This window comes from Lampris incognitus, chromosome 21 (genome assembly GCF_029633865.1).
Source record: "Lampris incognitus isolate fLamInc1 chromosome 21, fLamInc1.hap2, whole genome shotgun sequence".
Classification (NCBI taxonomy): domain Eukaryota; kingdom Metazoa; phylum Chordata; class Actinopteri; order Lampriformes; family Lampridae; genus Lampris; species Lampris incognitus.
Genome location: NC_079231.1, coordinates 14,892,779 through 14,914,119, shown reverse-complemented (window position 1 = coordinate 14,914,119; position 21,341 = coordinate 14,892,779). Strand labels below are relative to the sequence as shown.

The window sequence follows — 21,341 nt, the reverse complement described above, 5'->3', positions numbered from 1 at the left end:
CGCACGTTTTCGTTTCGGCGGAGGCAATTTAGTTGAAAAGTCTTCTGCTCTGCCAAGATAAGCTAAAGTGTCGTCGGTGTCGTCGGTGCAAGATGTTATTTCTGTGAATCGCACCCTGAAACCGACCCAATTTGTTCTTCTTTGATGCTTAACGGTAGCTGGCATCTATAGTGTTGCATTACTGCCATCTTCCGGATTCAATTAATTCCTACAGTATCCTGATGAAGGCTTTTCCTATCAGCCCCGTTCCCCGAAGGCAGCTCAAGCAGCTTCTGCCCTGTCCACTGACGCCACACTGCAGCATGTTTTTCAATTCTGTTCCTGTCATCTCTAAACTTCCCATTTCCTCCATCATGTCCTTCCTTTCGGACCTACGTTTATTGCAGTTAATGACAACATGTTCTACAGTTCCTGATACCCGACAATGTTCACAAAGACCGGTTGGGAGTGTGTTGTGTAGCTTGCTGTGTCCTCTTAGTCTCGTTATGGCTTGTCTTTTCATGTGACTGGTTTTTTTATGCGTCCAACGAGTATGAACATGAGGAAGAAAATGTCCTTTTCTTATGAATTTCATTCGGATTTTAGCAAATGCACATTCACATAAAACATTTTCAACTTTTGCTTCTGAGGGAGCTGGTACACATTTACTTGGATCAGATTACTGTACAGTTTGCTCTCTTGCTCTTTTTAATTTCACATTTGTAATTCTTCATGATCTCATTTATGCACTAATTTATGTAACGTCTTTTTTGTGGACTTGAGTATGGTTATCTTCATTACCGGAAAGATGTAACTGTCCTGAGAATGTGTAATGGGGAGGGGGGTGGTGGTGAAAGAGTTGTCCAAACCAAAAAGGGGAAAAAAGAGCTTGCATTTCAAATAAAAAAAATCCCAACAGTCTAATCACAATATATGAGTAGATCTTTATTGATAAATGTGCATTACTTTAAAATGATCAGTGCTAGCACTGAGCAGTTACACACGGAGACATAGGATCAACAGGCAGCAAAGAGTGAAAGGGCTGTTTGACAAAGTTACAGAGAAGGGAAGTAGTAGGTTAATCCACCAGGTATGTATTTAGTGAGTACTGTCAGCAACATGCGGCTATTGAGCAAAATATAGTTGAATAGTCAAGTGTGCACAGCTTGAAACAAACAAAATATCCAGATATTTATTGTGGGTATTTTGGGAAGTGGTCTGTGAAGATAGTTCCATATGTGACATCAAAATGATGCAGAGCAGAGTTTTGAAGCAACCTTCAGAGTTGTGTGATACAATCAGTATTAACATACCTGAACCGAAAAGACATTTCTCGCCAATTTCACAGGTAGCCGACAGTAAGAAAACACATCGCAAAAAAAACAAAAAAAAACAAAAAAAAACACCCACACAGAGAAAACACATTACCCAGCCACAGGGACCAATTAAAAAGGCCTAAAAGGCCACTGACACATTCAGAACAGATTATTAAGACAAACTGGCGAAAAGATTCTGATCCAGTATCAAAGTCCAACCATGACTCCAGCAAAGATCATCTCTATGAAAACGCGGTCGCGACGCATGGGGAATGAACCCGTTAATATCAGAGAGGCTCATGATGACGCCATTTGGTTTAATTCTTCAGGCGCGACTAGCAACAAAGATGTTTGCTGCTAACGCTATGGGGAAAACTGAATTGCCTGTCACTAACGTAAACAAAGCCTGGATCTTGAACCTTACAATCTGTTGTATAGATTATTTTTCAGAGTTGAGCGTGAATCCAATGTTTGAATATGCCGACCAAAGGCAAATTTGAGTCCCCGGGAAGCTTCCAGGTTACTTATATTGCAGTCGAGCAGGGCACACTGGCCAGCACCTGCGTAACATTGGCACCGAAGGCATAGCGGAAACTGCAAATGACAGCTGGTGTCCTGCATATGTGCAATGTTTGCAAGCTGGAAAGAGCTGGTTAAAATCTTAACCGAGCCCATCCAGATTTCACTAATCCACAGAAGACTTGGTCTGAATGGGCTGGACTTCTCCTGTGAAGTGGGGCTGATATCACTGTGAATGCCTCTGACAATGTGTGAAGAGTTTGGGTAAAAACACTGCGCAATTGGTCACCAAATAAAGCCAGTATTGGCGAGAGAGAGAAAGAGAGAGATATTAACTGACGCATGGGTCACATCCCTCCAAAACTTCAGCATTCCCGATGGTCATATCCCCACGTCAAATGTCTCAGAGCAACACCTACATTCAAGAGTCATTTCCCAGATCGAGACCGTCTCAATCGACCACTCTAGACGAGAGCAGAGATGCCTTTCCATTTGAAGATGTCTGCAGGAGGGCATTTAAGAGGAGGACAGCTACATGGTGAAGTGCCTCGTGTAGTCATATTCTATTGTGGGAATGACAGCTTGAACGAACTTCAAAAAAATCAAAAGATACCTGCAACCGTGAGTTAAGGAAGATGTCCTGGTATGATGGGAAATCCTGACTTGTGATTGTTGCAGTTAAACCATGACAGAAAAAAGTAAATTAGGTGCGTAGTAAGAGCATCAGAAGAGGAGCAGATGAGCAAACAAATGGTTAATCTTAAAAAGGTACGAAAATGTTATCGTGTAACATGCTTCATCATCATTCATACGACCATACCACTGATGTGGCATTTATGAAACAGATTCACCTCAGCCTGTTGCAAACACAGAGGATACATATGCACTCCCAGTTCTCCTCCGCCCTCCGCCACCGTTTCTATGATCTTTTTCATCACTTCAGCATGTCTGGGAAGGAAGCACAGATTCAGCAAGCCATTACCACTTATCAAATGGTTAGCGACGAGTCTGCAACGAACACAATGTGAACACAAATCACCCAACAAAAGGCTCCGAGACTTAATTCTCATTGAAAAGAATTGATTCATATTTCACATTCATATAGATCTGTCTTACTTACCTTGTTGTTGCTGCATCGTTTGATAAAACCTCCTATATACATAGACTGCCACTCACACGTTGCGCACTACACAGAGAACACTTTATTTCCTTAAACTTTGTAACAATGAATCCACTGCCACACCCCCTTTTCTCCCCTATTGTACCCGGCCAATTTCCCCACTCTTCCGAAGCGTCTCGGTCTCTGCTCCACCCCCTCTGCCGATCCGGGGAGGGCTGCAGATTACCACATGCCTCCTCCGATACATGTGGAGTCGCCAGCCGCTTCTTTTCACCTGACAGTGAGGAGTTTCGCCAGGGGGACGTAGCGCGTGGGAGGATCACGCTGTTCCCTGCCAGTTCCCCCATGAACAGGTGCCCTGAATGACCAGAGGAGGAGCTAGTGCAGCGACCAGGACACACACCGACATCCAGCTTCCCACCCGCAGATACGGCCAATTGTGTCTGTAGGGATGCCTGACCAAGCCGGAGGTATCATGGGGATACAAACTGGTGATCCCCGTATTGGTAGGCAATGGGAGAGACCGCCATGCCACCTGGACACCCAATCCATTGTCTTTTGACACCGACTTGGATAGTCTACTTTTTTGTAATGCTGTCAAAATTAACACATACATTTTTGCGATTAATTTTAAATATTTAACACATTAAAAAAGTTAACGCAATTAACGCAGCAGCATTTTGCTTACTTCCTGTGGCGGCTGTGCGAGGCCGTTTCACAGGCATATCGGGGGATTTGGTTGTGCGCTGTCCCTTCCGCTTGTTGGCACATGGAGAGGTGTCTTCTTCCTCTACTCTGCTCCTCACTGGACCGTTACAGTGCATAAACTTCATCTCCGCTTTCTCGCAGCAGTAGGCTTCATCTGCACCCTGCCCTCATCCCCTCATGGAGAACATTAGATGTTGTACTGTGCCGTGACACTGGGGTGCATATGGGGTTCTGTGATACACCATTATGAACACGAAATGAATGTCGTGTATTCACGACACTTTAAATTCAACTGGCACACAAACATGGAACACATTTTTTGTTGTTAATTATCATTTATATTAGTGCATACAAGAAATTATTGCTTTCTAAGCTGATATTAAATTTTAAAGGTCTTGATGGTTTTGAAATTCAACTGGCTCTAACATACCAGCCTGGGTTTTGTTACTATTTCTGTTAGTGCATATAAGAAATATGCCTTTCAAGCTGACAGTCAGTTTTGACGGCCTTGATGGTTTTATTGGAAATCTGAAGTTCACAGGAGAGAAGCTGTGTTCGCCGTTAAAAAGATGCTATTAAACAACAGCATCTAAATTTAAATATACTTCCTTTGTGTTGATTCTACATGAATTCTGTGATTTTACAATTAAATATCCATTATTACGGGGCGTCCGGGTAGCGTGGCGGTCTATTCTGTTGCCTACCAACATGGGGATCGCCGGTTCGAATCCCCGTGTTACCTCCGGCTTGGTCGGGTGTCCCTACAGACTCAATTGGCCGTGTGTGTGGATGGGAAGCCAGATGTGGGTATGTGTCCTGGTCGCCGCACTAGCGCCCCCTCTGGTTGGTCGGGGCACCTGTTTGGGGGGGGGGGACTGGGGGGAATAGCGCGATCTCCCATGCACTACGTCCCCTGGCGAAACTCCTCACTGTCAGCTGAAAAGAAGCAGCTGGGGACTCCACATGTATCGGAGGAGGCATGTGGTAGTCTGCAGCCCTCCCCGGATCAGCAGAGGGGGTGGAGCAGCAACCGGGACGGCTCGTAAGAATGGGGTAATTGGCCGGATACAATGGGGAGAAAAAAGTCCCAAAAAATATCCATTATTACAAGCTTCAGTCATAAGAAAAAAAAGTGATTAATTGCAATTAATCACAGCAAATTGTGCAATTAATTAGTTATATTTTTTAATCGCTCGACAGCCCTGATATCGTGTAAAGTCTGATTAGCTTTCTGTTCGCAGGACAACGCATCAAGTTGTGTGCATGTGTAAACTTACTCTAATGATGAAAAACAGGTTTTATTTTACAACCTGATGTGGATACAGACCATCCAGGTACTAAAGGTTTTACTAAGGTCACCAGTTGTGTTTTGTGGCTGTAACGCCGAAACAAATCACCGCCTGCTGTTGGGTGATGGTCAACTATGTGAAAGTTGACATGGGAAACTTGATAACAGTTGGGCGTAAATACGATAGTGATTCACCGATGTTCTAACCTGCAGGGGTGGACGGAGCACATGGCTGGAGGGGGAAGATGGGGGTGGTTCTCGATGGTGACCGTCTTCTTCACGTGGTCCTGGCTTATGTCCTCATACATCTGGTCTACGGTCAGCGGCTGTCTGTCCTGTAAGACGCAAAAAGGAAGTCACTTGATGGCAGCCGGCGGAAAACGTTGGCCTTGCAGTTATTTGAATTAATTTTACACAGAGATGAGAAAGTGAGCTTAAGATACAAAGGAAGTATCAAGCGGTAAATTCAGGATGGGATGAGCGCCAACCAAACAACATTTCCTTGCCATGTTAAATCCTATAGTGCGGAAGTCTGTATCTTTGCAGACTTTTTGTTTTATTTCCTGGCCCTTTTTATTTTATTTTCTGGAATTTCTAGCATCTGTAACATGCAGGTAAGAGTCTATTTGTTTTACCGTGTTCTATGAGTACTGACAGTCAATCCAAAGTGTATTTTCTATATGCTCTTTATGAAACAATGTGAAGAGTAGTTAAAGCCAAGGCAGACAAGCTTCCCTTGAACCAAACTTCATGCAATAATTACGCCATCGGTCTCAGAACAAAACCTCTTCTGAGCCGGAGTTTCCCAAAGTTTCACATCCCTGATTATCTTTCCATTACCGACTTATTCAACTACAACTCCGACCTGCCACAGTCTGAGCGGATTTTGGAGAAAAAAAAAAAGACCAAGGACAGAATATTTTTACACAATGTTAAATAAGCAGCTTATCATGGGAAAACGCAGTAAATCTACTCTCAAATGTGACAAACAGCATCCATTGAGTATTCTGTGCACTGAAAAACAAAGATTGCAAGTAGCTTTCGACGTTGGCCTGACAAAAAAGATAAAAAACCTGGCGTTTAAAGAGTCTCTGCAGCGACTATCCTGAAGATCGTCTAACACGGCTGTTCGTCATTCTACCTCAATGCTGTCTCTATTGGTCCACAATGGGAACAACAACAAATAAAAGCAAGCAAGAGTTTGGCGATACGTGGTAATCGCAGTGGCGTTTGAGCATTCAAAATCCCCGAGGTGTCCACTGGAAACGAAATAGTCATTAGTTTTGTTACATGAGCATCTTTCTCACCGCCAAACGACCACAAATAAACATTACAGAACCCGGGTTTTAGCTACTGATGTTGTACTATCTGTTGGTCAAGGTCTACTTATAATTCGGTCTGCTACACCTGCTTTCTACAAGCCTTTATTTCTGCACTTAGATGCTATACTGAAGATGCAAGTCACTGTACGCCATATCGCTTTTCACAAGGAAGTCCTGTCTGACAGTAACCATTAAAATGAGCACCTGCAAAATAATTCAGGATTATGACTTTCAATCAACAAGGACACCTGCAGGTAAATCTTCAGGACTGTAACTTTACATGCTTGTAGATCTAAGCATGTGGGTAGGGGTACCTCATCATATCCAAAGAGCCAGAGTCGAGGGGTCTGGTAGTATTTATCATACGTGATGTACAAGTCATATGTTCTAGTCTGGAGAATGGCATCCTCGCTGCCAGCCTCGGCCTTGGATTTAGAGGAATCAAGCATTTTACTGGTGTCCAATGTAGCCTGGAGAGGGGAAGAGAACACCAAACACAAGACAATGGGTTGACTAATGAAGACTGAAACCGGATCATGCAACACGTGTGTTGCTTTATAGCCACCAGAGCATTTCTTACCTCATCTGTTTCCAATAGGCCGCTTTCCTCATACTCTGAAAGGAGAGTGTTAAAAGACCGTCAGTACACTTGCACGCCTACTTTGGATTCTGCTGTGGAAATGTTTCGGAGGACACCAAACGACTGCTTCCAATTAATGGTGAGGGGTAAATGTTGAGCGTTCTGTCAGGATCTGAGGATGCAGTACCTTCCATGTCGGCTGCCTCGCCGTCTTCATCTTCGTCATCATCGTCGGTGTTGCCACAGGCTCCAGAATTGACATTCATATTCATGTTGTCCTAAAATGAGAAGAGAGCTGAAATACCCCATCTCTACTGAAACATCACCCCCGTTTTTGATGCCTTGGGCTACAATGTCAGATGGTAAGGAACACCGAAACACAAGCTTTACATGTCATCTGAGGCTGGAAATAATGGCTTTCATCCGTTTCATCCACTTTGTGTTTTTTCCATCTGAAGGTTACACTGTTCAAGGGACCAGTAAGTCTAAAGCATCTGAAATGTAAATATGGCCAAACGATGTCATAAATTAGGGGGCATAGAGTTTAACAGCGTAATGAGGCTTACCTTATTGTCCAATGAGATTTCTTGCACAGCATCTGTAACTCCTAACACACCTAAACAAAATAAAATGAAAATAGTTGCTTTGACATTGGTTAGATTTCCAGAATCCTTACAGGCTCTATACTCTCAAATCTTAAACATTTTAACAGTCCCCCCCCCTTTTCTCCCCAGTTGCACTTGGCCAATTACCCCACTCTTCAGGCCCACAGGGTGAATCAACCTGTCCACGTTTACTTCAAATAATGACTTCCAGCTTTGGGATGTTTTTAAGAACATAACACTTGCAAACAGGTATATAAGCAACATACATAATATATGCTAGAAGTGTATAAATGTAATCTGTAAATTTAATTAATTCCCACTGGAGCCAGCAATGTTTCAAGTCAGGTCAGTCACAAAACAATGAGGAGCTTTCAATTAAAAATGTCCAGGAAACATATTAGAGTTCTCCATCGTTGATATAAGCTGTGCTCACTCATATGTACACACATCTGGAGTGACTAGCCAGGTTGACTATCTACATTTCTCTTTGTGTGGTCTGAGCCTCTCATCCACTTGTTGTACTGAAACGCTGTGCGGCAAACCTGAGTTGTGGTAGGTGTCCACCCAGCCTCCATCTCCATCATCCTCTTCTATGATGGCCTCCAGCTCATCTGAATACTCCATCTGTTTACAACGCTTGTAACAGGGAACTGTGAGTATAAGTGGGAACAAAGACGTCACTGCAGAGTTTAGAAAACAGATGACACTATGTGCAGAAAATCCCCCTTGGGTGCTCGCATACGTCCTTCAATGACCTTTTCGTATTAATTCCCTATAAAGTAATTTCAGAATTGACATCTTGAAGATATCACATGTTGAAGTCTTAGTTACATGTAAGTTGGTGTGGAGGGGACAGAGCATCTTTATGTTCACAGATATTGATTAGACTGTGCTGTATCACAGGAATGCATCGAGAACACGAAGGGGAAAACCAAGTCTACAGTGTGTGCTCTTTGCTTACCATTGCGTGTTAGGAGAAACTGTTTATCCTGAGGTAAATATGGCTTCACCTTGGCCTCTTCTCCTGATGCCCTGGACGGAGATAGCACATAATATTTAGGCCATATAATTCAAATTAATAAGCGGTCATTTGCCTCTTCAGTCTAAAAACAAACAACATGCCTTATTATTGATGATGGCGTTGCTATGATCAACAATGATATTGATAATCAGATGTAGGTCAATAAGCACTTGTAAATATGTTTTGATATACGTGTTACGCATTCAACGTTCATCACATTTCATTTTATAAGACGGTGTGAACTTTTAGCCTACTCTGGTTCCAGATAAGTGTGGTCTGACATGTGGTTAGAACTTTCTGCCACTTAAATCGATAACAGATAAGTGTTTGAAAACTAATTGAGTCAGTCTTTTTGTGACTGAGAGCACACAAATAAACTCAAACCTTCACTGTTTGCTGACAGTACTGACCCGGGTGTCCGTGAACCCCCTCTTAATAAAACCAATCACTTAACACACTAATTACACCAAAGACAACTGGCCACACTACCACACGCAAGTGGGGGGAGTTTCAAAATTAAGAATAAGTCTGTAATAGGAAGAAGAAGAAGAAAGCTCCCACCATTTCCACGTAGGGCAATGATGAACCAAGTGGTCACCAGCAGCTACAAACTAAAATGAAAAGAAGGGGGGAAAAAACCGGTAATAAGAAGTTATAATTTACAGATCAAGGTTTGGGGAGGGGTTTGCTAAGGTGGTAATTTGGGATTAAATAATACAGTCTCACTTTCAAAAACGGATTTATTGCTTGGTGGTATTCTCACCTCTTCTGGTGTAATAACGCCAGTCTCTTTGAATTTTGATTCCTGTGGTTATAAAGAGGAAGAAAAAACAACGGTGAATAAACACATGAATAATAAACATGCATATCAGCAACACATGGGTTAGGTACACCCAGCGTTAAGTCTTCATTTCAAAACCGACAGGTGGGCGACCCCTTCGACAGAACCGCTCATACGAAGTAACCAAATACTTCACATAACGAGCAATAAGCGACCGTTAGACCGCGTTGGTTGAGATACAAACAGTTACGCAGACGCGGCTCGTCGACCTGCCCAACACGTTGACGGCGGCTCCGTTAAAATGCTACAGCTACCGATCAGCTGGCTAACCTCGCTTACCTTCAGCACCGGGGTGAGAAACTCGGCCACTCCCAGAGCCGTGCCTTTCACCGAGTTGATCACGTTCTGCATCTCCTCACAACGGGTCGCGCCGGCTCGACACAAACGACGGAAAGGTGCGGGGTATCCGAGAGGGTTTGACGCCGAAACGTGGATTATTTTGCCATGTCTCAACTGTGGCAAGGCAGCAAGTCACATGACCTGTCAGACAACGAGCACTTCCGCTTTCTGTGGAAATCTCGCGAGAGCGGGCGGAGAACAGCGAATGGATTCGGGAACGTTTCCAAGTAGGTTAAGGAGATACACGATTTAATAGAATGACTGAAAACTTCCTTTTTATTGCAACTTTGCTCCTGCGTGTGATTTTTTTTAAAAGTAAAATGTAATCTTTGACTACTACGACTATTATTATTATTGTTGTTATTATTACTATAATTATGTTAATAATTGATTTTCATTATTATTATTATTATTGTCTGGGGGAATGTTTCAGTGGGTAACCAAAAAAAAAAAAGAAACACTGTATGGGTGATCTATAGAGGGATGCAAGGTCAACCCGCCAGCTCCATTCATGCCATTATTTTGGCGGTGTGCAACGACACTCCAATCAAGTTGGAGTAGGTTAGAGTAATGCAAAAGTAGAGGCTGAGATTTCTAAGCAGGGGGAGAAAAGAAGGAAATACAAACATGGGACATTGCAGCAAACAAATATATATGCCCAACTGGAAGATCGATATTGACAGTAAATTCATATTTTATTACAATTTAGAAATCCTTGCAATGAGATTCATTAGGTTTGATACATATATGGGCAACTGACTTGACATTTGTTGATAAATGAACTGATCATTCATCATTGAATGAAATCTCATTTCATACTATCACTGGATACTGCAAATTCAAATTATTGCTGAAATATCAGTTTTATTTTAAATCATCAGCAATACAAAAAAAACCCATTAGGGTCACCTGGATGAGAGTGTCTGATGTTGAGAGACCTGAAAACACCCGAGAACCCAGGTCACGTCACTGATGATGCGTCCCAGCGCATCCAGAAGATGTATCTTGCACATTGCACATCGATAATATTCATGAACAAATAAGGGCCTAAATTACAAATGAACTTGCCTTCCTGCCAAATTAAATGGGAAAGACTTTGAAAGGGGTTGAACAGAGGTGGTGTACAACATAAAAGGTATAGAAAAACATTATCAACTCTGGTCTGAACATACCAGAGTTCAGTCAAAAAAAATCTGCTAAATAATGTTTTGTGTTTTCTATATTGTGCTGGGAATTCCAGCGTGTTAAAGCTGCAGAAGACTAAAAACACTACCAAGCAGTTTACGCAATAATTAGAAAAGTATCAGAAAATCAATTCAGTACGCTTTTTCTCAATGATAACTTCCCTGAAACTACTTCACTTGCCCTGATGCAGTAACCGCACCTATCCGGTGTGTAATGTCCTTAATACCAGCAAGTTTATAACAATACAAGCTATTAATAACTATTTGACCTGAGCCTGAACCACATATGTCAAACTATTTACCTGCTTCATTTATCCATACAAATCACAACATCTTCAAGGGCCCTTAGTAACCGTATCCACGGTGGCCGTATCCATCTGGATCTTGTTCATGGTATCCATGGTGACTGTATTCGTCATCAGGGCATCGCATCCCCAGCGACTGTTGGATAGCCATCTCCTGTCTACGTAGCTGCATAGAGTCCACCAAGTCGTAAATGATGGACATGGACCACATGGGAGATGGGTACCAGGATTTGACATTGCCGTCTTTGCCCACGAGCAGCATGGAAAAGTACTCTGGGCTGATCTGGAAGTAGTTCCTGATGTCTCTCACCAGCGCGGCAGAGAGGTCCTCCCTCTCGACCGTGGCACTCCCTGTAAGGAAAAAGGGTTAAACTTTATTTTGCAGCCAGCTCATCTCTTCATGGTAAAACAATGTGGCCCAGTGAAGACAATTCAGACACTCCACTAATCACACGGCGGGTGAATAGTGACAGAAGAAACTCACCATTGATTGGATAAAGCTCCAGGACTCCACCCATGAATTCCATGTCTTTTCCAACTAGCTTCAACACGGACATATGGCGTAAACCTGAAAGATAGAAGCAGATAGCAGCTGTACTTGAACACTGTAAATCCACTGTAAAGCCATTGAGTGATACAACATGAGACCCTCTGGGTGACAGTGTCCTATGCATGTGATAAGTGTCCTATGCATGTGATACCATAGGGAGCTGTAACTGGAAAGCTTCTGAACACATCTTTGACCAGTTGTCTCTTGTTTCTGGAAGTATTGCCCAATGTTTCAATACCTTAACTTATAAGTCTTCTGAATAAAACAAACTAAACCATCTCGAAGCAGCATTATAGGCCATACAGTCAGTCACGTTGTAGGAACAAAGAGACAAGAGTATTGAAGTGCTTTTCCAACGAAGAAGCCCAGAGTACATCTGGATTTTGATGACCTGTGCTACCAGCAATATTCCAGATTCATATGTCAGGGCAGCGTTCCAATAAGTCGGGTCTCATAAAGCACAGGATGTATTTCATGCCCAATATAAGGCAAGTCTAGCAGCATTTCAAGGGACCTATGGAGAGGCGTGCTGAGCCAGACCTACGCCAACCCTCTAACGGTGAATGTTTCCAATTTCTGGTCTTTTCTTCCTGGCTCCCCATGAGCAACAGTGATTGTAAACGGGACAGTCCGTAGCGGCTTGCAGCCTGTTTCTCATCAGTCCATAGGCAACCATTGTGGTTAAACACATTCTCTTCACCAACAAGCAGGAAAGCAAATACCAAACATTCTGAGCAATCTCTGGAGACCCCTATCTTAGCTAGAGCCCTTCAGCTCTCTCTCTCTCTCTCTCTCTCTCTCTCTCTCTCTCTCTCTCTCTCTCTCTCTCTCTCTCTCTCTCTCTCTCTCTCTCTCTCTCCTCCTCCTCCTCCCCCCTTCTCAAAGAACAAAGAAAAAAATGCAGGCATGTTTCAACCAAAACCACAGATTCTCTGTTGATTTCTTTCATGCCAGCATTCTTCGTTACGTCGTTCTTGGTTGGTGACAGATATAATTTTTTGCCAGCGGTCTACAATTATGGTTCTCAGTGTATGCAATGTCAGGGCACACTTATACAACATGGCAATATTCCATCCATCCATCCATTATCCAAGCCGCTTATCCAACTCAGGGTCGCGGGATGCTGGAGCCTATCCAATAAGACAATATTCCACATGACAATATTCCAAGGTGGAATTAATAATAGACTACTCAGAAACAATTGTAAAACATGTGAAAAGTTTCTGGTCAATGCCTGGAAAAAAAAACTTACCCTGTGCAATTTTTAGTTGCGTTGTGCATTGCAGTATCTTGTTAACTCTTTTATAAGTAATATATATTGCAATGTGCTGGGGTACCATTACTTCCAACGGTTTTAAAAGCTTTGGCGTCCCAAATGCAGCACATGCAAACCAATTTCCCTCATGAGGACGCTAAGCTTAAAGACCGAGAATACATTTCATATGAGTTTGAGATAATATTTATGGTTTGACATTTATTTTCTTTATACATCTCACAAAACCCTGCAGGGACAGCTGACTTTCCTCTACACCGGCCCACCAGATGAGATGCACTGGTTTAATCATAATGCAGTCACTCGGAACTCTGATCAGCCTTCAGTTAAAGGCCATGCCTCCACTGAACAATAGATGTCCATTTCTTTTCCATATTGTCAAGTCCAGACTTCGGAAAAAAAAATTGTATTCAAGAATGAAAACATGAGGCATGGCAAGAAATTCTGCAGGCAGTCCAACCAAAGCACAGGATCCCCATAAATCAATGTCAGAAATGGAAATCTTGCCACGATGATAAAATGCGTAAAAATACAACGTGGGGGCAGATCCTTTCATCGGAATTATCAGATCCTCAATCAGATATCGGATCTTCCTTTTTACAAAACGGATATTTACTTAGTTTGGATATATGTGTTTTTAGTTTGGATATACGTGTTTAGTTTGGATATATTTGTTCTTAGTTTGGATAGATTTGTTCTTAGTTTGGATAGATTTTTTCTTAGTTTGGATATACTATGTGTTCTTAGTTTGGATATATGTGTTCTTAGTTTGGATATATGTGTTTAGTTTGGATATATTTGTTCTTAGTTTTGATATATGTGTTTAGTTTGGATATACTATGTGTTCTTAGTTTGGATATATGTGCTCTTAGCTGGGATACATGTGCTCTTAGCTGGGATATATGTGCTCTGAGCTGGGATATATGTGCTCTGAGCTGGGATATATGTGCTCTTAGCTGGGATATATGTGCTCTTAGCTGGGATACATGTGTTCTTAGCTGGGATACATGTGTTCTTAGCTTGGATATATGTGTTCTTAGTTTGGCTATATGTGTTCTTGCAGTTTTTGGATATGTGTTTTTGTCTTTGTGTTGCACTGCTGGGGGAAAAGATATTTCGTTTCATTTCATATATGCAAGTACATGAAGTGAAATAACAACGTGTTCCTGATTCCTGATAAGTCGCACACATCTATGGAATGATAACAGTTAGGTTTGCTCCCTATACAACATTCCCCATTGCACAGCGAGTACGAGGGGTGGTCTCACATTCTGAACACATTCACAGACGGGTGTGACATTGCCAAGACAAACCCTCGAGGGGCCCGAGTCGGGTCATCATGAAACATCTAACGGGCCATTACGGGCCTTCACCTATGACCTCTTCACTCTATTGAAATGTCTCAGGTTCTCTGACAAGAGCCACGCGGACACTTGAATATCTCCGTCAGTCCCGATCCTGATTGAAAGAAGTCTTAGGTGTATGGAAAACACGACCGATGGCATTGTCCAACAACAAAGCAGGGTCACGCTGAAAGAACTACAACTCTTAAAAATGCACAAATTACAGTAGATGTGGCTAACTACACTTGGTCTCCATTTTGAGGGACTAGGACCACACAGCCCAGTCTCTAGTCTGGTTATTCGCCACCAACGCCCGCTTTGGGGGAGATGCTGTGGGCTTACCCAGATTGCAGGCCTGACTGGTGAGGCTGTAGAGCTGCTGCTGATAGGCCCACTCTTCATCGTCGGGGGCAGAGATGATGAACAACCGTCGTCTCCAGCGGAACCTTTCAAAGACAAGACAAACGAAGTGAGAGACGTGACTGAGAGACATCTGAACTGCGGAGAGTTTGCAGACTGTTTGCAAAACACTGGAAATCCATTTGAAAAATAACAATGATTTCGGTTTATAGTCCAAGATGTGTAAAATACAGAGGATCCAGCTCACGTAAGTTTGATCAGTTTGTCGACCGATAACTTCAGTTGTCTGCTGTCCTTATAAAACATCCTTCCGTCTGTCGATCGATAATGATATGCTAAAACACAAGTTCAATTTTGTGTCACATTTTTAAGGTCCGTAGCATTTATTCTTTGCCTCGGGCAATTCACAGCAACTATCTACAGATGGGGTTTAAAATAACCTCCGTCACCATGTTTGCATAAGCATTAACACATCATTGCGAGAACACAGAAATCCATACACCGTGGATCCAAAATTAAAAGCATTCACTCGGCTTTTATCGCCTCAAAGCAGGAAATGAAAACCAATTACACCAGACCCTTTTCACTCTTATTAGGGTAAAGTAACCAGCAACCACTTTTATTAATGGAAAACTGCTCTGGTTGTGTCAGTGTGTACACCTCTTTACACCAGAAGCTGTAGTTGTGCAAAAATTTGTTTCTTGCATGAACTAATCACGATTCCTGAAGCATGCACAACACTAATTTCCCTTCACTTGGTACTAACCTGGACAACATTATGTATGTTATAATGCGGAGAGACAAGAATGGCCCACAAGGAGCTAAACACACAACATCTGCAATATGTTATTCTTAAAAGCTTCACATTGAGGGACGGGTATAAAACAGATGTCAAAGAGCTCAATGAAAAACAGAGGTGAAAAAGAAGTGGAGGAATCATGGCACCGCTGATCAGGCCAATGAGACCAGGCAGGGTGGAAGCTGATGAGAAAAGCCACCGGCGAATGGGGGAGAGCAGGCAAACGGCAACCTTGAAACACCTGCATGACTGTATGGCGGATCCTGACCAGTCGGTGCATAACAAACTCAAGTTGGCGTATTCCTCACAGGTCTGGACTGTGCTCTCAGGAGGCACGATAGATGCCAGGTCCCACAAAGAGGAACATTTAATCCTATTTACACAAGAAGACACGGTCATCTTTGCATAAATGGTAAATGGATGGTAAATGGACTGCATTTATATAGCGCGTTTCTAGTCTACCGACCACTCAAAGTGCTTTACAGTGTATGATTCATACTCTGATGGTGGAGGCTGCCATGCAAGGCACCAACCTGCTCATCAGGAGCAGTTAGGGGTGCAGTGTCTTGCTCAAGGACACTTTGACACGCTCTCTACAGGAGCCGGGGATCGAACCAGCGACCTTCCGATAACTAGACGACCCGCTCTACCTCCTACCTCCATGCCACCCTTAAACTATGACTATGGTAACTATGACTCATGGTCTTAAAACCTTGAAAGCAAGGTCAAGCTTTTTTGGGAGGGGTCAAAATTTTTAAAAGATACTTTTGGCACAGACCCAATATGGCCCAACAAGGAATAAACACAGTTAGTACCGTTAAGGGTGGTAGTGGCAAGCATCGAGCTACGAGGCCATTTCTCTTCAGCCAGGAAAGGTTTCCCGGTCAAGATGCATACAGGGAAATGTGAATAAATCCAGCTACTCGGTTTAATTTAAGGAATTACATCTTTCAGCATGACAATGGTCCAAAGCACCCAGCCAAATGGCTGAGTAAGAGGAAGATGAGTACTCTGGAAAGGCATCATCAGGTCAGCATTCCAGTTATATACCACTCACTGTGAACTTGGAGAAAACTCATAAATCCAAATGTGCTTTATAAATTTGTGGACTTATCCAAATAGACTTGCACATTTGCAAGCATGTTTTAGCTTTTCCACTTTGACATACACGAACAGAAATGAGTAGCCATTTGTTTTAGCTCAATGTTTCCTGGTTACTAGCTACCAATGAAAGCAAGAAATTTTGAGGTCATGGGTTTTTATGATCATAAGCGAATTCATCCTAGGGAGAATTTATGTCTGGCTAGAACCCCCGTTCACCCAATATATCATGAGCAGCTGAGTCTTATTCAAAGTGAGGTGAGAAAGGGAGTGCATCGATAATAACTCATTCCCTAATCCATAATAACTTCCACACATTAGGCAGATTTAAAACACACAAAACCCCCAGGAAAGATTCATTACCTCGAAAGGAAGTTTTCCAAGGATCTAGACTTGTCCTCTTTCTTGCACGTCACGCCTTGCCTTTTCTGTTGCTCCATCTCGGTGATGCGTGAGGAGAAGGTGTCAATGTAATCGAACACGGCTTTCATGGCAATAGGCACTTCATACTCTTGCTGCAAGGAATGAACATAAGGACACATACAACGTAGGAAAAAAAGAACGATCCGCTAAATGAACGGTGCCAGAGAGGGGAAAGCTGTGAACAGGAATTTGTCACACGGTCAAAACTCAAAACTGTTTATTGTTGCTCGTCATTCACCGTTTAAGTCTGAAATTTGACTTGCAGGATGCTGCCACAAAACCACACAGCATGCATTATACGGAAAAAGTTAGGATATCTAGAAAACAGTACCTACAAATCGAAGAATAATATCCAAGAATATCCGAGTTGGCAAAGAAAGTAAGGGATCTTTTGCATGGTGCACAAAGCAAAAATGGCGGGTCTCTGCTACAGACCTGTGTTAATACAGCACATCTGTCATGAACAACGTTAATAAACGATGATTTATTCGTGCTTCTGCTTCACTGATAACAGCTCTGACCAACAGACACCAACCTTGGCTTTCATGTCAAAGTCGGTCACCACCATGTAGTAGTCGTTGAACGTCATTCCCAGTTCCTCCCTCAGTGCTTTGATAAGGACCTGGTTTGTCAGGTCTTCCCTCGGCACCCCTTTCAAAGCCTGATCCTGCTCTGTGTGCAAACAAACAACACAAAAGCCCCATAAGGAATAATGACTGTGACACAGTTCTTGGCAACGTGCGACAATTCTCAGCAAAACTGTTTCCGATGATGGCCTACCGAGCTGATAGTGGTCTATTTTCATGGTGCCATTGTCCCAGGAGCCAAAGATGGTGATAATGGAGAGTTTTCGGACGGCCATCTCACACACATTCTCTAGGTATTCGTCTCTTTGCTGGGTATACATGCGGTTCTCCTCACTCGGGGTGGTGATGACCTGCAGATGGTGGAAATTGGAAACAGGGAAGAGTGGGCAGTCATTTTGTATAAACAGGGATGTTTGATATAGTAGTTGTAAACTACTTATGTGGATCTGAGTTGTTCCTGTTTACTTTAAAATGAAGATTTTAGCTCTAATTAGGGATCTCAAGACACCCAAACTTCTCCTTTTGGCAGAGATAAAGGAAATGTTGACATCTGTTGCTTTTTTTTAAATATACATATCTAATAGTGATGTTAAACAGAGTGATTTAGCATTTTAATTGTCATGTGAAAGAATTCAAAAACAGTATTTCTGCCTGTGGTTTGACAAGGCTTCTGGTTATAAAACAAAAGTCTCATAAAGAGCTTAAAAAAACACTTACAAGCAGTCTTCGTCGTCTTTCAAAAGAGCCAAAGAAGGAGGCCAGAGGGGAGGCTGCTTTTGGCTGTTTTGCTGCAGGCCCATCGCCTTCATGTTTCTCCTGGTACAGGACTCCCTTCTTCCCACTTTTTCTGCCGCGGAGATTGGGACTACCCTCCTTGCCAACCTTTGTTCTTTTTTTGTCTGCTTTATTTTTTCTGGTTGGCTTGTTGGGATGTTTCCTCCTCTGCTGACTGTCGGTGAGTTTTCTGCCTTTCTTGGAAGCAGCAGATTCAAGCTCCACATCGCCGCCAGCCGTTTTCTTCCCCCCACGGTTATGATCTCCACCTGAATCCTCTTCACCTTCGTCTAAATTGCCGTCTGTGATCTCAGTTGGACTTGGGGTTATTTCTTGGCTTGGCTTACCACCTTTGGGTTCTGTAATTCTTTGCTCTCTGTCACCATCACGGCTAGTTGAGTGGAGGCTGTTATCCTCATTGGTCGAGAGGGGATCCATGTCCCAAGGTACAGTTTGCAGTTGGGTGGGAGTTGGAGTAGTCAAGGTGGCTGTGGTTGAGGGTATTGTGGTACTTGTAGTTCTGGTCGTTTGAGGTTTGGTTGGGGTTGCCTTTGTAGTTGTTGTTGTGGTTGTAGTTGTCGGTGGTTTCGTGGTGGTAGTAGGTGGTGTGCGTTTAGTTGTTGTGGTAGCTTTTGTTGTGGTTCTAGCGGGTCTTCTAGTTGTAGTTGTGGTTGATTTTGTTGTAGTCCTCATGGTTGTAGTAGCAGCAGGAATGGTCATAGCTACAGGCATCCGGGTTGGCTCCTTTGCTGGCCTCACCATTGTCGTCTCCTTTGCTGGTTTCTTTTCCAATGTTGCGTTTTGTTGTCCATCTGAGCCTGTCGTCACCACCTGACCCTCCACTCCAGCTGCCTTGCACCTCTGCACAAAACCTCTCTGTCTGGCTTTCTCCAGCTTGCGAATTGGGGTTTGGTCCATCACCTCATACACGGCCTCCAGCCTGACTGGGTAGGGGTATCTCTCCTCCACCTGGAGGTTCTTCCTCAGCAGCACCATGGAGAACTTGCCCTCCTCCAGCTTGAGGAAACTCATCAGCTTGGGGATGAGTGCAGGGTCCAGGCGCTCCTCTGTCACCTGACCCTGATTGGAGACCCTTCGCACCTTCCCACCGGCCTGGTCCTCCTGGTGGAACATAATGATCTGCTGCATGTGACGCTCAGCCATCTCACAGTATACGTCCGACTTGAGGAGACTCATCATCAGGCGGTAGTAGCCGTCTGACTCATGTGGGGACGAGATAACAAGGACACGGTTCTTCCCTGCAAAGCTGGCCAAGATATTGAGAGAGCCAACAGAGCCTGTGGGCATTCTGGATGGAGAAGACAGAGGCCTGCTCCTCTCTGGTTTGCCCACGCCGAGCTCCTGCGATGTAGAGCCACGGTTTGCAGGGGTTCTCATCTGCTGCCCTCTTCTGTTCTGCATCACCCTTCGATTCAGTCCTGCTCTTTGACTCTGGTCCCACTGCATATTCCCATGACTGCTGGCTGAATGGGAAGTGCTCGCACTGCCCAGGGTCAAACTGTCAGACTTTTCTGCAGGTTTACTTTTATCGCTCCACGTCTGTTGTGTTCTGTTAGAAATCCACCCTTGAGAGGAGGGTCGTGTAAACACCGTCTTTCTGTGGTTTCTCTTCTCAGAAGCCTTACCTTTTGTAAGCAAAAGCCACAAAACAATAAACTGCAGTGTCAGCTTCATTTTGGAATGTCCAAAAAAAAGTGGGAGTATGCTGTGTGAAAATAAGCTCTGCATTGAGGAGGGCATTAGCCATCTGCTCACATTCTTGATGCTGACAAAAACCTTTTACCCATCCACGCGTTGCTTTTCTTGCAGAAATGTTCTTGGCATTGCAGTTCCTGCGGATGTTAAATGTCCAGTTAAGATAACCAAAACTATGCAACTTGGTCACCTTTCACATTCACACAGAGTCACCAGTTTGAGGTTATATGAGAAATAGCTGAATTGCAAGGACTCTGCTCTTCTATAAATCCCAAAATGATAAGGACGCTCAGGAATTTGCTGCCGTCGGGCTTTGCAACTCCTCTAAAAATCAAACGAGAGACAGACTTGAATGCGATGCACGTAAATATTTCGCCTTCTCAAAAACCAAACTTAAACTTTACCGAGTGGTCCGGGCAGAGTAATGCCGCTCGTAGCTCCAGAAGCTGTACGACCCCAGTCTCCATTTGCGCTCTCTCCTCTCTGAGGACCGACTGTCTCTCCCAGAAAGAAAGCGGCGATTGAGCGGTGCAACTCAAATTCTGCATCCCCGAAACAATGCGTGTCCCACGTATCCGTGGCGTCGCGGCAACGCGCATGTATTCGCTTGTAGGGGGGGGGGGGGGACCTTGACAATCACGTTTACGAAAGGAAATGTACACTAGAAATAGCATGCTAATAGAAGTGAAGTAGAAACATTTAGATTGAGTCTTTGAAAATATTTTGAGATTATCAGCACGGTTTTACAAAGGAGCGTCCGTTGGAAAGGACAAGCGTTTTACCCGTAGCAATTCGTCTACTTTTGGTATGCTACTTCATTTGTAAAGCCGTCTTTGAGTGTCACTACTTTGCTGTTCGTAGACGACCTCAAAATAGCGAAGAAAAAGAACACGCTTCCCATACCTCCGCGGCGTCGCATTCATGGGGTACATATCCTTTCGGGGATGCGAAACGTGGCTGAACAGCAGAGCTCACGTTTAGGCTCGATACCGCCCACTGCTCACAAGGCAAACTGTGTCTATGGATGGAATCTCAGCTCCATATACCTTGCAATAGTTTAGGCTCGATTCAAACCTCATAACGTTACGTGTATTGCGTAATAACTCACAAGTTTTGCGCAGATTTTAACTAATTATAATTATTTCATACCATTCAGCCGTTTCGCCCCAACTGATGTTGTTTTGTGCAAATTGCATTTAATGTCTATCCAATTTAATCATAGCCCATTTTACTTAAAATTAAGGTGGCACATGACTCTCTCAGACACCCCCTTAAACTTAGGTTTAGT

At 43.4% G+C, this 21,341-nt stretch overlaps 2 protein-coding genes across 2 annotated transcripts; both read right to left on the bottom strand.

Annotated features, from left to right (window-relative positions):
- Positions 1-909: 909 nt before the first annotated feature.
- On the bottom strand, positions 910-9,756 carry atg3 (autophagy related 3). Its single transcript, XM_056301286.1, has 12 exons — positions 9,579-9,756; positions 9,222-9,263; positions 9,020-9,069; positions 8,399-8,469; positions 7,980-8,087; positions 7,399-7,448; positions 7,020-7,110; positions 6,833-6,867; positions 6,567-6,722; positions 5,138-5,265; positions 2,694-2,762; positions 910-2,427 (listed from the first exon to the last, which is right to left on the bottom strand). The coding sequence occupies exons 1-12, from the start codon at positions 9,648-9,650 to the stop codon at positions 2,346-2,348; spliced, it is 954 nt and encodes a 317-aa protein (XP_056157261.1). The 5' UTR covers positions 9,651-9,756; the 3' UTR covers positions 910-2,345.
- A 603-nt stretch (positions 9,757-10,359) lies between these two features.
- LOC130131403 (coiled-coil domain-containing protein 80-like) lies at positions 10,360-19,804 on the bottom strand. Its single transcript, XM_056301080.1, has 7 exons — positions 18,281-19,804; positions 17,757-17,913; positions 17,512-17,648; positions 16,917-17,068; positions 14,636-14,739; positions 11,612-11,695; positions 10,360-11,478 (listed from the first exon to the last, which is right to left on the bottom strand). The coding sequence occupies exons 1-7, from the start codon at positions 19,802-19,804 to the stop codon at positions 11,168-11,170; spliced, it is 2,469 nt and encodes an 822-aa protein (XP_056157055.1). The 3' UTR covers positions 10,360-11,167.
- Positions 19,805-21,341: the final 1,537 nt, after the last annotated feature.

Bases quoted from the DNA above. Each gene is read 5' to 3' on its own strand.
- atg3 (XM_056301286.1), bottom strand. From the start codon at position 9,650: ATGCAGAACGTGATCAACTCGGTGAAAGGCACGGCTCTGGGAGTGGCC. The intron at 9,070-9,221 runs GTGAGAATACCA...TTTTCATTTTAG, and splicing joins GCGTTATTACACCAGAAGAG to TTTGTAGCTGCTGGTGACCA. The intron at 7,449-7,979 runs GTTTGCCGCACA...TATTTTGTTTAG, and splicing joins GGACACCTACCACAACTCAG to GTGTGTTAGGAGTTACAGAT.
- LOC130131403 (XM_056301080.1), bottom strand. From the start codon at position 19,804: ATGCAGTGGGACCAGAGTCAAAGAGCAGGACTGAATCGAAGGGTGATG. The intron at 17,914-18,280 runs GTAAGTGTTTTT...CACCATCTGCAG, and splicing joins AAAGACGACGAAGACTGCTT to GTCATCACCACCCCGAGTGA. The intron at 11,696-14,635 runs GTAAGCCCACAG...TCTATCTTTCAG, and splicing joins CAGTCAGGCCTGCAATCTGG to GTTTACGCCATATGTCCGTG.